Raw genomic sequence first — 17860 nt, 5'->3', positions numbered from 1 at the left:
TGTTTGTGTCGGCCACTAGGGTCGCTTAGCTTACTCACACAGCTACCTCATTGCGCCTCTTTTTTTTCTTCTTTGCGTCATGTGCTGTTTGGGGAGTATTTTTTTGAAGGGCCATTCTGCGTGACACTGCAGTGCCACTCCTAGATGGGCCAGGTGTTTGTGTCGGCCACTTGGGTCGCTTATCTTAGTCACACAGCTACCTCATTGCGCCTCTTTTTTTCTTTGCGTCATGTGCTGTTTGGGGGGTGTTTTTTGGAAGGGCCATCCTGCGTGACACTGCAGTGCCACTCCTAGATGGGCCAGGTGTTTGTGTCGGCCACTAGGGTCGCTTAGCTTACTCACACAGCTACCTCATTGCGCCTCTTTTTTTCTTCTTTGCGTCATGTGCTGTTTGGGGGGTGTTTTTTGGAAGGGCCATCCTGCGTGACACTGCAGTGCCACTCCTAGATGGGCCAGGTGTTTGTGTCGGCCACTAGGGTCGCTTAGGTTACTCACACAGCTACCTCATTGCGCCTCTTTTTTTTCTTCTTTGCGTCATGTGCTGCTTGGGGAGTATTTTTTGGAAGGGCCATCCTGCGTGACACTGCAGTGCCACTCCTAGATGGGCCAGGTGTTTGTGTCGGCCACTTGGGTCGCTTATCTTAGTCACACAGCTACCTCATTGCGCCTCTTTTTTTCTTTGCGTCATGTGCTGTTTGGGGGGTGTTTTTTGGAAGGGCCATCCTGCGTGACACTGCAGTGCCACTCCTAGATGGGCCAGGTGTTTGTGTCGGCCACTAGGGTCTCTTAGCTTACTCACACAGCTACCTCATTGCGCCTCTTTTTTTTCTTCTTTGCGTCATGTGCTGTTTGGGGGGTGTTTTTTGGAAGGGCCATCCTGCGTGACACTGCAGTGCCACTCCTAGATGGGCCAGGTGTTTGTGTCGGCCACTAGGGTCGCTTAGCTTACTCACACAGCTACCTCATTGCGCCTCTTTTTTTTCTTCTTTGCGTCATGTGCTGTTTGGGGAGTAGTTTTTTGAAGGGCCATCCTGCGTGACACTGCAGTGCCACTCCTAGATGGGCCAGGTGTTTGTGTCGGCCACTAGGGTCGCTTAGCTTACTCGCACAGCTACCTCATTGCGCCTCTTTTTTTTCTTCTTTGAGTCATGTGCTGTTTGGGGAGTAGTTTTTTGAAGGGCCATCCTGCGTGACACTGCAGTGCCACTCCTAGATGGGCCAGGTGTTTGTGTCGGCCACTAGGGTCGCTTATCTTAGTCACACAGCTACCTCATTGTGCCTCTTTTTTTCTTTGCGTCATGTGCTGTTTGGGGGGTGTTTTTTGGAAGGGCCATCCTGCGTGACACTGCAGTGCCACTCCTAGATGGGCCAGGTGTTTGTGTCGGCCACTAGGGTCGCTTAGCTTACTCACACAGCTACCTCATTGCGCCTCTTTTTTTTTCTTCTTTGCATCATGTGCTGTTTGGGGAGTCGTTTTTTGAAGGGCCATCCTGCGTGACACTGCAGTGGGCCAGGTGTTTGTGTCGGCCACTAGGGTCGCTTAGCTTACTCACACAGCTACCTCATTGCGCCTCTTTTTTTTCTTCTTTGCGTCATGTGCTGTTTGGGGAGTAGTTTTTTGAAGGGCCAGCCTGCGTGACACTGCAGTGCCACTCCTAGATGGGCCAGGTGTTTGTGTCGGCCACTTGGGTCACTTATCTTAGTCACACAGCTACCTCATTGTGCCTATTTTTTTCTTTGCGCCATGTGCTGTTTGGGGGGTGTTTTTTGGAAGGGCCATCCTGCGTGACACTGCAGTGCCACTCCTAGATGGGCCAGGTGTTTGTGTCGGCCACTTGGGTCGCTGAGCTTAGTCATCCAGCGACCTCGGTGCAAATTTTAGGACTAAAAATAATATTGTGAGGTGTGATGTGTTCAGAATAGACTGAAAATGAGTGGAAATTATGGTTATTGAGGTTAATAATACTTTGGGATCAAAATGACCCCCAAATTCTATGATTTAAGCTGTTTTTTAGGGTTTTTTGAAAAAAACACCCGAATCCAAAACACACCCGAATCCGACAAAAAAAATTCGGTGAGGTTTTGCCAAAACGCGTTCGAACCCAAAACACGGCCGCGGAACCGAACCCAAAACCCGAAAAATTTCCGGTGCTCATCACTACATACCATTATGATCTGCTCCCATCTTGGCTCAGCTATTCATTCATACAAGATATTTTCAGACTTCATGGCCTTCTTTCTGAAATCGTATCTGACTGAGGAGTGCAATTTGTGGCCAAGTTCTGGAGGTCTTTGTTTTTAGTTTTACAAGTGAAACTTACATTTTCCTCGGGTTACCATTCCCAATCCAATGGACAAACTCAGGAGAACTTCTGGGAACTTTATGTCTCCTCATCAAAGGATAATTGTGCTGAATTATTAACCTGGGTGAAATTTTAACAAAATAATCAATACCATACCTCTTCTAACTCCATGCTGTTTATGGTTTATATTCATGAGTGCAGAAATTACGCCATTACCATCAACTACTGTATCTACTGCGGATTCAGCCCTTCGTCAGTTCACCAATAATTGGAAAATAATTTGATCTTCCCTTTTAGAGGATTATTTTAGATACAAAGCTTATGCATATACCAGACGATGGGCGGTACCGAGTCCCAAACCTGGGGATTGGGTTTGGGTCTCTACCCAAAAGTTAAGATACAAAATCTGGATGTAATGCAGTGTGAGGCGGCTGGATCTCTGAGATTCCGGCTGAACACGTACGTTTTTTTAATGGGCCAATCATTTACAAGGCAAAACCAACCTGGTTTAGCCTTGTAAATGTTTGCTGCTTTAAAAAAAAAAACTCACGTGGCTATTTTTCTCTGACGTCCTAGTGGATGCTGGGTACTCCGTAAGGACCATGGGGGTATAGGCGGGCTCCGCAGGAGACTGGGCACTCTAAAAGAAAGATTAGGTACTATATCTGCTGGTGTGCACTGGCTCCTCCCTCTATGCCCCTCCTCCAGACCTCAGTTAGTATCTGTGCCCGGCCAGAGCTGGATGCACTCTAGGGGCTCTCCTGAGCTTCCTAGAAAGAAAGTATTTGTAAGGTTTTTTATTTTCAGTTAGATCTGCTGGCAACAGACTCACTGCTTCGTGGGACTTAGGGGAGAGAAGCGAACCTGCCTGCTTGCAGCTAGCTTGGGCTTCTAAGGCTACTGGACACCATTAGCTCCAGAGGGATCGAACACAGGCCCAGCCTCGGTCGTCCGGTCCCGGAGCCGCGCCGCCGTCCCCCTTGCAGAGCCAGAAGACGGAAGAACCAGGAGAAAATCGGCGGCTGAAGACTCCGGTCTTCAATAAGGTAGCACACAGCACTGCAGCTGTGCGCCATTGCTCCCACAGCACACCACACGCTCCGGTCACTGGTGGGTGCAGGGCGCTGGGGGCGGGGGTGCCCTTGGCAGCAATTAGATTACCTTTTGGCAATAAAAACACACATAATACAGTCTAGCACTGTATATGTGTAAAACCCCCGCCATTAAACTACATAAACGGACAGAAGCCCGCCGCTGACGGGGCCGGGCCTTCTTCCTCAGCACACCGGCGCCATTTTTTCTTCACAGCTCCGCTGGAAGGAAGCTCCCCAGGCTCTCCCCTGCAGTATCCTGGTACACAAAGGGTGGAAAGAGAGGGGGGGGCACATACATTTAGGCGCAAAAATTGTATATACAGCAGCTACTGGGTAAACACTGAGTTAGAGTGTAATCCCTGGGTTATATAGCGCTGGGGTGTGTGCTGGCATACTCTCTCTCTGCCTCTCCAAAGGGCCTTGTGGGGGAACTGTCTTCAAATAGAGTATCCCCTGTGTGTGTGGTGTGTCGGTACGCGTGTGTCGACATGTCTGAGGTAAAAGGCTCCTCTAATGAGGTGATAGAGCGGATATGTGTGTGGGGGGGTGTCTCCGTCGACAACGCCGACACCTGTTTGGATATGTGTAAGTGCTGAGGTAAACTTATTGCACAAAAGGTTAGGGAACAGAAAGGAAATCTACCCTGGTCTGTCCCTATGTCACAGAGACCTTCAGAGTCTCACAATGCTCACTATCCAAATTGACAAACACTGATATCGACACGGAGTTTAACTCCACTGTCGACTATGATAATGCAAAGTTACAGCCAAGAGGGCTAAAAAAATATTCAATATATGATTATTGGAATAAAAGATGATTTGCATATCACTGATGACTCATCTGTCCCTGACACGAGAGTACACATGTTAAGGAGAAGAATGCTGAGGTAAATTTCCCTCCTCTCATGAGGAAAAAGAGCGGGAAACTCTAGACAAGAGACGGCAGCTTCCCACTCAGGTTGTATCCTTTTCCCACTAGGGCCAGGATGTGTTGAGAATCTTCCCCTAGGGTGTCCTGTTTGCACTAGCTATTCTCAGGGATCCTGCAGATAGTGTGCACATTATATTAGACTACCCAGACCGGCGATTGTGTTGACATGGGTTTATAGCGCTGTGGCAGCGTGGACAGATACCTTATCAGCAGAGATTGAGACCCTAGTATGCATATAAATATATTAAGATGCTGTCTTAAGTGATATATATATATATATATATAATTAAAAAGCATGCCCAAAGGGACATGAGTATACTGGGTCCTAGAGAACAAAGCTATGTCGATTTCTGCTTGACATGTCCTGTAGAATATATATTGGACAGATGATGCCGACTTAAGAGGCATATGGAAGGCTGAGGATTGAGTGGAGAAAGGTTCTCGGGCCTGGTCTCCACAGCTACAGTGGGTAATTCTGCTAGTTTGCCCTATATTCCTGCACAGCCTAGGAAAGCACGACATTATTAAATGCAGCTTTCAAAAAAAGAAACAAAGTCTGAGGTGCATTATTTCTTGTCAGAGCCGGGGGCAGAGGAAAAGAAGCTGTACAACACAGCTAGTCCCCAGGAACAGAAGTCCTCCCCGGCCTCTACAAAAATCCACCGCATGTCGCTGGGGCTCCATAGGCGGTGCTAGGCCCGGTGGGGACACGCCTTCGTAAGTTCAGTCACAAGTGGGTTCACTCCCTGTTAGATCACTGGGCAATAGAAATTGTGTCACAGGATTACAGGCTGGACTGTGAGAAGATGCATCCTCACCGATGGCCCGGCAGGCTTCCCCCCAAGAGAGGGAGCCAGTGTTAACTGCAATTCACAAATTGTATCTTCAACAGGTGGTGGTCAAGGGTCCCCTCCTTAAACAAGAGGGTGTTATTATTCGACTATGTTGTAATCCTGAAACCAGACGGTTCGGCTAGACCCATAATTAATTAAAATCCCTGAACATATACCTGAAAAGGTTCAAGTTCAAGATAGAATCACTAAGAGCGGTCATTGCAAGCCTGAAAAGGGGGAGACTTTATCGTAAATCGGGACATAAGGGATGCATACCTTCAGGTCCCCATTTATCCACCTCATCAGGCGTACCTCAGAATTGCGGTACAGGATTGTCATTACCAATTTCACCAAGGTATTGGCGGATATGATGGTGCTCATGCGGAAGCAAGGTGTCACTATTATCACATACTTGGATGATCTCCTCATAAAAACGAGATCAAGAGAGCAGTTGCTAGACAGCGTATCACTTTCTCTGGAAGTGAAACGGCAACACGACTGGATTCTATATATTCCGAAGTCGCAGTTGGTTCCTACAGCTCATCTGCCTCGCCTAGGCATGATCCTAGACACAGACCAGAAAAGGGTCTATCTCCCGATAGAGAGAGCTCAGGAGCTCATGACACTGGTCAGGAATCTATTGAAAACAAAACAGGTGTCAGTGCATCACTGCACTCGAGTCCTGGGAAGGATGGTGGCATCATACGAGGCCATCCCCTTCGGCAGGTTCCATGCGAGGACCTTCCAATGGGACTTACTAGACAAGTGGTCCAGATCATATCTTCAGATGCATCGGTTAATCACCCTATCCCCTAGGGCCAGGGTGTCTCTCCTGTGGTGGCTGCGGAGTGCTCACCTTCTCGAGGGCCGCAGATTCGGCATTCAGGACTGGGTCCTGGTTACCACGGATGCAAGCCTCCGAGGGTGGGGGGAAGTTACACAGGGAAGAAATTTCCAAGGTTTGTGGTCAAGTTAACAGACTTGCCTTTACATCAATATCCTGGAACTATTGGGCCATATACAACGCCCTAAGTCAAGCGGAGATCCTACTTCGCGACCAACCGGTTCTGATCCAATCAGACCGGAGGGGCTCATGTAAACCGCCAAGGCGGCACAAGGAGCAGGGTGGCGAGGGTAGAAGCCACCAGAATTTTTTGCTGGGCGGAGAATCAAATAAGCGCACTGTCAGCAGTGTTCATTCCGGGAGCGACCTCCACCCGGGAGAGTGGGGACTTCATCAGGAAGTCTTCACGCAGTTTGCAAATTGATGGGAACTGCCTCAGGTGGACTTGATGGCGTCTCACCTCAATAAAAAACTAAAAAAGGTTTTACGCCAGGTCAAGGGACCCTCAGGCGATAGCTGTGGTCGCACTAGTAACACCGTGGGTGTTCCAGTCGGTCTAGGTATTCTCTCCTCTTCCTCTCATACCCAAGGGCTGAGAATTGTAATAAAAGGAGGAGGGAGAACAATATGCTTTGCTCCAGATTGGCCAAGAAGAACTTGGTACCCAGAACTACAACAAATGATCTCAGAGGACCAATGGCCGCTGCCGCTCCGGCAGGACCTGCTGCTGCAGGGGCCCTGTCTGTTCCAAGACTTACCGCGGCTGCGTTTGACAGCATGGCGGTTGAACGCCAGATCCTAATGGAAAAAGGCATTCCAGATGAAGTCATTCCTACACTGATAGAAGCTAGGAAGGATGTGACAGCAAAACATTATCACCGCATATGGCGAAAATATGTTGCTTGGTGTGAGTCCAGGAAGGCCCCAACAGAGGAATTTCAGCTGGGTCGTTTTCTGCACTTCCTACAGTCAGGAGTGACTATGGGCCTAAAATTGGGATCCATAAAAGTCCAGAATTCGGCCTTGTCTATTTTCTTTCAAAGAGAACTGGCTTCACTGCCTGAAGTTCAGACGTTTGTTAAGGGAGTGCTGCGTATTCAGCCCCCTTTTGTGCCACCAGTGGTACCTTGGGATCTCAACGTTGTGTTGGATTTCCTAAAATCACATTGGTTTGAGCCTCTTAAGACCGTGGAGTTAAAATATCTCACGTGGAAGGTGGTCATGCTGTTGGCCTTGGCTTCGGCCAGGCGGTTGTCAGAATTGGCGGCTTTGTCGTGTAAAAGCCCATATCTGATTTTCCATATCTACAGGGCAGAATTGAGGACTCGTCCTCAATTCCTTCCTAAGGTGGTATCAGCGTTTCATTTGAACCAACCTATTGTGGTGCCTGCGGCTACTCGGGACTTGGAGCATTCCAAGTTGCTGGATGTAGTCCGGGCCCTGAAAATCTTTGTTTCCAGGACGGCTGGAGTCAGAAAAACTGACACGCTATTTATCCTGTATGCACCCAACAAACTGGGTGCTCCTGCTTCAAAGCAGACTATTGCTCGTTGGATCTGTAGCACGATTCAACTTGCACATTCTGCGGCTGGACTGCCGCATCCTAAATCAGTGAAAGCCCATTCCACGAGGAAGGTGGGCTCTTCTTGGGCGGCTGCCCGAGGGGTCTCGGCTTTACAACTTTGCCGAGCTGCTACTTGGTCGGGTTCAAACACTTTTACAAAATTCTACAAGTTTGATACCCTGGCTGAGGAGGACCTTGAGTTTGCTCATTCGGTGCTGCAGAGTCATCCGCACTCTCCCGCCCGTTTGGGAGCTTTGGTATAATCCCCATGGTCCTTACGGAGTACCCAGCATCCACTAGGACGTCAGAGAAAATAAGAATTTACTCACCGGTAATTCTATTTCTCGTAGTCCGTAGTGGATGCTGGGAGCCCGTCCCATGTGCGGACTCTCTGCAATACATGTATATAGTTATTGCTTAACTAAAGGGTTATTGTTATGAGCCATTTTTGAATGAGGCTCAGTTATTGTTCATACTGTTAACTGGGTATAGTTATCACAAGTTGTATGGTGTGATTGGTGTGGCTGGTATGAGTCTTACCCTGGATTCCAAATCCTTTCCTAGTAATGTCAGCTCTTCCGGGCACAGTTTGCCTAACTGAGGTCTGGAGGAGGGGCATAGAGGGAGGAGCCAGTGCACACCAGATATAGTACCTAATCATTCTTTTAGAGTGCTCAGTCTCCTGCGGAGCCCGCCTATACCCCCATGGTCCTTACGGAGTACCAGCATCCACTACGGACTACGAGAAATAGAATTACCGGTGAGTCAATTCTTATTATATTACTTTATACCATTCTGCTCCTTCCAACAGACACACAGAAAGACCCTAGTCCTGTGAATTTGTATTCAAATTGTATTTTTGCTGGGACTTTGCCTTGCAATACCTCTGTGTTCCCACTAGAGGCCCTCATTGGTATACTACTCGCAGAGTTTCTTCTTACAAACAAAGATAATATGATGATCGACTGGAAATAAACTGTGGTATTATGCTTTTGAAGAGAAACATCTCCTTTTTCTGAAGGTGCCCCCCACCACTCCTTTTTTTATCAGCACTATCCTATTAACATTTGTAATCAAAATATGTCTCACAAATCTAAAAGGTAGCTCCAGGTACTGCATGTCATTTTTTTGCAGTGAAATCCAAATCCTCTACTCCACCTCCTTATCCCGCTGACTCTCCCATGCAAGCTCTTTCTCTGTCTGTGGAGATTGAGTCTGCCATAAAAGTGGTGCTTGATAACCTTATGGATGGTATCAAAACCACCTTTCAACAAGAATTGAAGAAAGCTGTGGACGATTTTGGTTCTATATAACTTCCCTAGGAACTTGTATGGACTCTTTAGAATCTAAAACTGATTACTCCTGTCATTCTCACGGGCCATGGACAAGGAACTTAAGCTCTTGAGATCTAAACTTGAGGAACTGCGAGACAAACAGGAAGACCTTGAAAATCAGTCTCTGCTCAACAACCTCTGTCTCCTTCACATTTCTGAGAACGTCGCTGCATCCTCCCTTCCAGCATTTCTCAAAAATCTCTTCAATCAACTTGGTCCCAGACCTTTCTGATGAAGACTGTGTCCTGGATAGGGTGCATAAAGCCCTTACAGCTAAGCCACCTCCTGATCAACCTCCCAGGGACATCATAATACGTTTCCATTACTTCCTCTCCAATGAAAGGCTGCGGCAGTCAGAGATTCTCCCTCCATTGTTTTTTTGCAATATTCACATTTAAGTATTCCAAGATCTTTCTCAGTCCACTCTTCAGAAACGCAGAAATCTTCAACCGATCACAAAGGTCCTACGTAACCATGGTTATAAATATCGCTGGGGTTTCCCCTTCAACTTAAAGATGGTCTGATGCATTCAGCATGGACATTGGATGAAGGCCAAGCTCTACTTGAAAAGTTGGACATTCTTCCAGAACCACCAACTACCTCTGCCTCCCGAGCATCTCTTAAGCCACAGCGTCCTCGACCACCTTCCCCTTCCCCTGAATGGTCCACTGTGAGATGTCGCACAGATCCTAATGACGTGCCTCCACGATAGCCAAGACTTGTTCTTTTTACTCTTGTCTTTTATTGATCTACCTTAGATCACTCACACGTATTCACTATAGTCGTGTAGTTATGTGACTCATTGTACTCCTATGATTACCCCTTTTTCTTTTCATCACCTCCTCTGTCCCCACTTGATCTCTTCCCCTCTCCCTTGATCTCTTCCGTTCCCCTTTACTATGTGTCTTTGTTTTCCTGAAAATGCATATTTTATTTTAAATGTATGTGATATTTACGTGATATGTATATATGTGTGTATATAGGCATATACATACGTGCCTTTTAGATTATATATGTATGTATGTATGTATGTATGTATGTATGTGTGTGTGTGTGTGCATACATGCCTTATGGATTACCCCATTTTTTCTCCTTGTCTCTCCCATCCCTCCCTTCCCCCTCCCACCTCTCCACTGCCCCTCTATTCCCTTATACCAGAGGCGGCCAAAACGTCGATCGCGATCTACCGGTAGATCGCGGAGCTCTCACCGGTAGGTCGCGATCCAAGTGTAACTTGCTGCCTCTGCCCGGAGCGTTCCCAATGATGCATTGCGCGGGTGATGTCATGACGTCAGCCGCACACCCGCGCAATGCGGAGGGGGGTAGGGCCTGACATGCGGGACGGACTATCCCTGTGCTGGGTGTCCCCCTGAATGTCAGACTGTGATTGTAGATGTGCGTTTTTTCACACATCTACGATCAGCTCTGAATCACCCTTAAACAGGTCTTGGTAGAAATACATTTATTTAAGCATGATTGCTAGTTTGTGGATTATTGTTGTCCCTCCCATGAGTTATGTTTTGGTATGTCCCATAGTAAGGGCTGCCATAAAGTAGGAATAAGAACACAGCTCATTAAACTTACAGGAATTCCATTTCTTTGAGATACTTCATGGCAGCCCATGTATTGCCCTCGTTGTTGTTGCTGTTGTTTTTTTCTAGGATCCTTATATGGAGACACTCAAATGACAAGGGAGGAAGAGGAGCAGCACAGCTATATATCCAAGGTGGGCAGACCCTGTGAAAAAACCTCCTGTCTAGTTTGTGAGAAAGGGATATTAACCCATAGTAAGGGCTGTCATGAAGTTTTTCAAAGAAATGGAATTACCGTATGTCTGTAAACATGTAATGATTTTTTCATCACCATATTATTGTATGATGGTGGAAATCAGGCAGCTATTACTAAATGTTGATAAGCAGTGGCAGCTCCAGAGCTGAGGCTGCAGCGCACTCCAAGATTCAAATAGGGAAGCCACACCAACTGCCACCCCAAACACTGTGAAACACTGCCAGCCAGGACTCACTGGCAGTTGATGTGGCTCCCTTATTTGAATTTTGGACCACCTGTGGAGCTGCCACTGATATGTGTAAGAATTATAGCAGTACCTGATAGAACAAAGGCCTGGTATCCTCGCTTATCTTTGCCGAATGAGAGCTCACATTTTTTTGTGAGATCTCGTACATGCGCATTGGGACCAGCCAGGAGGACTAGGCTGATTCACTACTCGATCACCGGAGAGGGAAGTTTTCTCAAGGTTAGAGCTTTAGTAGCACAATAAGTGCTATAATAATACATCACCCCCCAAAAAACTGAGGGCTTCATTGGGGGAGATACTGTATATATATTTGTATCTATACATACAAAAAAGAAATACACTTTATTATACAGAACTTAAATTACTTTCACGTGTCTTCTGTTAAACCTATTAGAATGATCCACAGTGACTTTACAGAAGAGAAATAGATTTTACCAGAAAAAGTTACTTACAACCACGACTTGTTATGGAGTTGACATACTGTTTGGCCTCTTCAATGTTCTCTGGAGTTGCTTTCACTAACGAATCTTTCCACACTTCAATTTTATCATCAAATTGTATGAAATTAATGTAATCATACGTCGACGTATCATTAAGAATTGTAAGCAGGGATTCTTTTGTCTGAAAATATACATACATGAGTTAATTTTATATATATATATATATATATATATATATATATATACACATACACACAGTACATATTTATTCATTTATAGTTAACTATGGGGATTATTCAGGTTTGTTAGCAAACTAATAAAGACACTAATGGTCAAAACCATGCTGCACTGCAGGTGGGGCAGGTGTAACATGTGCAGAGAGCTGTAGATTTGGGTGAGTTATATTGTTTCTGTGCATGGTAAATACTGGCTGCTTTATTTTTATACTGTAATTAAGATGTCAGTTTGCACACACCCCACCCAAATCTAAATCTCTCTGCACATGTTATATCTGCCCCACCTGCAGTGCAACATGGTTTTGCCCATTAGTGTGGTTTTTTTGGTCATATAACAGAGCATTTCATACTTCATACCTGAGACACCTTTCAAATAGGTAGGTTAAATGTGATCTCCATTTCCTCGTATACTGCAATTTAAACGCAATACATTTTTATGCAAATTAGTTATAATAAATTTTTGTTCCTTTAGTTACTCTTAGCTGCACCAATAACTATATACAGCATGGTGGTTTCCCAGGAAAGTGAGAAAGAGTTGTACAAACTTGAGTTCACAACAGCCTTTATTTAAATAATAAAATACAAAAATAATTTTCTTCCAAACTTCATGAACTGTCTTGACTACATAAATATAAAAACATGAGTGTGTGACCAAGCTTTGCGATAAGTGTGGTATATTTTGTCGATAATCATGATATCATTAAATCTAAATTGCAGTGTAAGAAAAAAGCTGTCCAGCATTTGTGGGCTACATGCAACAGCAGCCAGTATTTACCCTGCCTGCAAAATATTCAATAAATGTTGTATTTGCACCTCTTGCATTGCAACATGTCACAAGCCGCTCATCTCCAGGCAATCAGGACACCACTCAGCTACAGGGTCTCTGGTTGTCTTGCAATGCAGCCGCTTGCTGTCAGCGAGCAGGGAACGTGGAGCACTGCAGCTGCACGTGGTTGATTCATTATACAGGCACTCCCAGGCTGGCTTCCCCATTAGTTAGTGCTGCTGGTAAGAGCCAGTAAGCCCAGCTCTCTGTGCCAGTTATAGCTTGTGCCTGCTAGTGTGAGGTGCTGGTCACTGTCTATAAGACTATCTCTATCCTGTGAATACTCTGCCGGATTCTTTGTCCACTTGTGTCCAAGATCCTTGCCCTGCCTGTGTCCGTTTCCAGTCCTCAGTGTGTAACCCTCTGCCTTCCGTCCTAGTGTACCTACCAGCTGCACTGTATCCGTATACCATCAGTACTGTGCCCGCAAATCACATTTACAGTACCGAACTCTATTTTGCAGTGCCTCATCCGTCCTGGCTGAGATACTGACCCAGATCTGACCTTCCCTTCCATGTTCCAGTGAGTGTACCCCAGTCCATTTTTTGCAGTCTCCAGCCTATTGTGTGAGCCCCAACTGCTGGAGGCTTAAGTCCATTGGGCCCCCTAAGTACCGGGAACAGCGGGGGTTTGCTATTGGCAGAAGACCCTCTTGAGCAGGGACGTGCAGTCAGGGGAGGCAGGGGAGGCAGTGCCTCCCCTGTGATTAATTATTAAAATAATAAAAAGAAGATACTTATGACACATATTCTGTGTCATAAGTATCTTCTTTATTTTATTCTAATAATTTTAGGTCCCTAAAGTACTTTCGGAGGCACTGATAGCAGTGCCTCCCGTGGATAATGGGAACGGGGACAGAGCGGGGGGCGGGGCCAAGCACTGGGCTGTAAAAGCCCATTAAAAATTATATGGAAAGCAGCACTGAAACAAGTGCCTCGCTGACAGGGACACCACCCCCATGTCAGCGAGGCACCTGTGATTGGACAACGGATCCAGGGCTGGATCCACTTGTCCAATCACCCACATGCGGGGCAGGAGGCGGCGGGTCCCAGCGGTGAGTGCTTTGGAGATAGCTGTGAGCAGCGGGGGGCCTGCAGTGTGTGCGGCTCTCCACCCCGTCCTCCTCCACCGGCTCCCGCACAGTCAGCAGCGGTGTCCTCCCGTCCTGATCACCTGACAGCCACTGCATTCCGTGCGGCTCTCCCACCATCATCCTCTGCCGGCTCCCGCACAGTCAGCAGCGTTGTCCTCCCGTCATGCTCACCTGACAGCCACTGCAATCCGTGCGGCTCTCCCACCGTCCTTCTCCGCGGCTCCGAGCTCCAGCAGCAGCAGGTTAGATTAACAGAGTGTTTATTTTCTTGAGCAGTGGCTTTTAGGTGAAGGGAGGTAAATGATTAGTTAAGGCTATTTATTCCTTTCTAAAACTAGTTTTCTGTGCATCATGTTGGACTAATTACTGGGTTATGCTGCATTTATTAACTTTTAGCGGTATTTGATGTATACATGTTACATCAACATATCACATGCTCTCTCTCTCTCCTCTCCCCGTCCCTCCCGTGTTCCTACTCTGATATCATTCGTCTTCTCTCCCTCCTCTGATGTCATTTGTCTACTGTGATCTGATCTATGCTGTCTCAGATGTCTCTCTCTCTCTCCCCTGTGGATGTGTAAGTATAATGTTCATTTTTACAGGTCCCCCTACTGTTAGGCGCCGGGGTCCGCTCGTCGGTGCGGCCCGGCGCCTAGCAACCAGGGACGCCGTATGCGGACAGCCGCCGGCTCCCTGGCAACGCTGGACGCCGGGCGCACTGAGCCGCACGGACCCTAGCAACGGCGGACCGCGTTCCCCGTTGCTGGGTCCAGGTTTTAATGAATGTGCACCTGTTTCCTGGCCGTGCAGCAAGGCAGCTGCACGGCATTTAGGTAATTAGCCCTGTCAGCACCTGATTGGAGGACTCCTGTTCATATGCACTCTCAGGGCTTCTCACAGACGCCGGTAATAGCTTCCTGCATGCTGTCTCTGTTTGCTGAGAGTCTGTTTCCAGTCTTGCTGTATCTGGTCGTTCCAGTCTTCAGAAGTCCTGTACTCGGAAGTAGTCATCTTGTTCCTGGAGTCCTGACTGATCACCGTTTAACATCCAGTGGTGTTCGTGAGTCGCGGCTTTGCCGTGTGTTGCGGCTTGACCGCTTTACCATTTATTATTTGTGTTTTGGAGCATTCCGCTTTACCATTTATTATTTGTGTTTTGGAGCATTTTGCGGAGGGTTCCGCTTCCACAGGTCCACTCTGGTATCCGGCGGTGCTGGGTAGGAGTATTGGACAAGTGGATTTTGGTTGTCCTTTTCACTGGCGGTTTTTCCGCACATACTTCAGGTTTTTTAGTTAGCTTGTTGCCCCTGGCCTGTTGTCAGTCAGAGGTCCTCTTGTTATCATCCTGCCTCGGATTTCCCTTTGTCTCTCATTAAGACCGGGAGGCACCGGAGTTGGGCAGACATAATCCGCCCTTCAAACGTGGCTGCCAGGGGCTCAAGAAACCATAGTCTTGCAAGGGATTTCCGATAGCACGGGTGAGACAATAGAGTTAGGGCGCCAGGGGCAACTAGTCTTTCCTGCTCCCGTTACCTGCATTCCATTCCAGCGCTCTGATCGTTGTCATAAGATCTCCCCTGGTCAGGAGTGCTGGAATCATAACATTATTACCGGCCCTACCAAAACTTAAAATTAAACGGAGTTTAATTTTTTTCTCATTCAGTTTTGTAAGAATTTGTCGGCCTCATGAATCCAACAGGTTTAGGACCAAATCCTGGTCAGCTCTTAGTCAGCCAGATTCAAGAACTTACTCAGATGGTTCAGGATCTTTCCCTTCGGGTGAAGTCGCAGGAAGATCTTTTACGAACTTCCCCGAGGGTAGTCCCTGAACCAAAAATGCATTTGCCTGACCGTTTTTCTGGTGATAGGAAAGAGTTTTTTAATTTTAAAGAATCCTGTAAACTTTATTTTCGTTTAAGACCGATCTCCTCGGGTACTGAATCTCAGCGGGTCGGGATTATTATTTCTTTGCTCCAGGGGGATCCCCAGACCTGGGCATTTGGTTTAAAAGCAGAGGATCCGGTGTTATTGTCAGTAGACGCCTTTTTTGGGTCCTTAGGACTATTGTATGATGACCCTGATAGAGAGGCATCCGCTGAAGGTCAATTGCGCGCTCTCAGACAGGGTAGGAATCCTGCAGAGGTTTATTGTACGGAGTTTCGCCGTTGGTCGAACGACTGTGGCTGGAAAGACCCAGCCCTGCGCAGTCAGTTTCGCCTCGGCTTATCAGAGTCTATTAAAGACAGTCTCCTTCAGTATCCCGCTCCTGAGACTCTCGATAAACTCATGGAGCTTTCTATTAAGATTGATCGTCGTCTCAGAGAGCGGAGGGCTGAAAAAGGAGCATCTGTCAGGTCAACTCCATGTGTATATTCCATCCCTGAGGACATAGAGGCGCCCATGCAGATGGGTCTCTCCCGGTTGTCTCCTGAAGAAAGAGCCAGAAGGCAAAACTCTGGTCTTTGTTTGTACTGTGGGGGTAAGGGACATTTTGCTCGTAATTGTCCGAATAAGTCGGGAAACGCCTCGACCAGGTGAATTGTGAGGGGGTTCACCTAGGTCTGCAGCTTATCTCCTCGAATAACTCCCTTTTAGTCCCAGCTAAGGTTTCCTTTGGCAGCCTCAGTTCTTCGGTGTCGGCTTTTGTCGACAGTGGAGCTGCAGGAAACTTTATGGATTTAACTTGGGCTAAGGCCTTAGGCATTCCTCAGTTATCTTTGGGTAGGTGTGTCACCATGCATGGCTTAGATGGGAGTCCACTGTCCAATGGGGTTATTTCCCTCTGTACACCCCCTGTACTACTTACGGTAGGTGCTCTTCATTCTGAAAAAATCAAGTTCTTCCTTACCCATTGCCCAGCAGTTCCAGTGGTTCTGGGTCACCCTTGGCTGGCCTTTCACAATCCCACCATTGATTGGCGGTCGGGGGAGATTTCACAATGGGGTACCTTCTGTGATAAGGAATGTATTACGTTTCCAGTCAGAATAGCTGCTGTCATTCCTGAACTCATTCCCGTGGAATACCAGGAGTTTGCTGATGTGTTCTCCAAGGGCAATGCAGACATTCTGCCTCCCCATCGGCCTTATGATTGCGCCATTGAGCTAATTCCTGGTGCCGCATTGCCAAAGGGAAGGTTATATGCTTTATCCGGGCCAGAAACTGCGGCCATGAATGATTATGTTAAGGAGAGCCTAGGGAAAGGATTTATTAGGCCATCAAAATCTCCTTTAAGTGCAGGCTTCTTCTTTGTGGAGAAAAAGGATGGCTCGCTTAGACCTTGCATTGACTATAGAGCCCTAAATAAGATCTCAGTTAAAAATACTTATCCTCTGCCGTTGATTTCTGTCCTCTTTGACCAGCTGCGTTCGGCTGTGATTTTTTCCAAAATTGACCTAAGAGGAGCGTATAACCTCATCCGAATCAGGTCTGGAGATGAGTGGAAGACGGCCTTCAGTACTCAGTCGGGTCACTACGAGTACCTAGTGATGCCGTTCGGCTTGTCTACCGCTCCAGCAGTTTTCCAGGACCTCATTAACGATGTGCTCCGTGACTTCCTAGGGAAATTCGTGGTCGTTTACTTAGACGACATCCTGATTTATTCTGACTCAATAGAACAACATGTTACCCAGGTGCGTCAGGTTCTTCAAAAGTTACGTGAGAATCAGCTATATGCCAAACTGGAGAAATGTGAGTTTCATGTCACGGAGGTATCTTTTTTAGGGTACATTATTTCCCCTCAGGGATTTTTCATGGAACCTAAGAAGCTCCAGGCCATCCTTAGTTGGGCGCAACCCACCAATTTAAAAGCAATTCAGCGCTTTTTAGGGTTTGCGAATTATTATAGGAGGTTCATTCATTCTTTTTCCGACCTGGTTGCTCCCATTGTGGCTCTGACAAAGAAAGGAGCGGATCCTACCAACTGGTCGCGTGAAGCGGAGTTGTCCTTTCGGGCCTTGAAACAAGCTTTTGTCTCGGCTCCAGTCCTCAGACATCCCAATCCAGGATTGCCCTTCGTTGTGGAGGTTGATGCCTCGGAGGTTGGAGTGGGGGCTATACTATCTCAAAAGGATCCGGAGTCTCTGGAACTACATCCTTGTGCCTTTATGTCCAGGAAATTCTTCTCCGCTGAATCCAACTATGACGTTGGTAACCGGGAGTTACTGGCAATAAAATGGGCTTTCGAGGAGTGGAGGCATTGGCTGGAGGGAGCAACACATACTATTTCAGTATTGACTGACCATAAAAACCTGCAATACATTGAATCAGCTAAGCGGCTGAATGCCCGGCAGGCTCGTTGGGCTTTATTCTTTACTCGTTTCAAATTTATT

At 47.0% G+C, this 17860-nt stretch overlaps 1 protein-coding gene across 3 annotated transcripts in view; it reads right to left on the bottom strand.

Annotated features, from left to right (window-relative positions):
- LOC134958186 (inter-alpha-trypsin inhibitor heavy chain H3-like) overlaps window positions 1-17860 on the bottom strand; it is a 449083-nt gene that overhangs the window by 188939 nt on the left and 242284 nt on the right. For all 3 annotated transcript variants that reach the window (XM_063940615.1, XM_063940617.1, XM_063940616.1), the window contains exon 9: window positions 11390-11558. In XM_063940615.1, the coding sequence (XP_063796685.1) occupies window positions 11390-11558 (169 nt within the window). The remainder of the gene's footprint in view (window positions 1-11389; window positions 11559-17860) is intronic.

The sequence above is a fragment of the Pseudophryne corroboree genome, chromosome 9 (assembly GCF_028390025.1).
Source record: "Pseudophryne corroboree isolate aPseCor3 chromosome 9, aPseCor3.hap2, whole genome shotgun sequence".
In the NCBI taxonomy this organism is placed as follows: Eukaryota; Metazoa; Chordata; class Amphibia; order Anura; family Myobatrachidae; genus Pseudophryne; species Pseudophryne corroboree.
The sequence above is the reverse complement of the archived record's forward strand: the minus strand, read 5'-3'. Positions and strand labels throughout refer to the sequence as shown.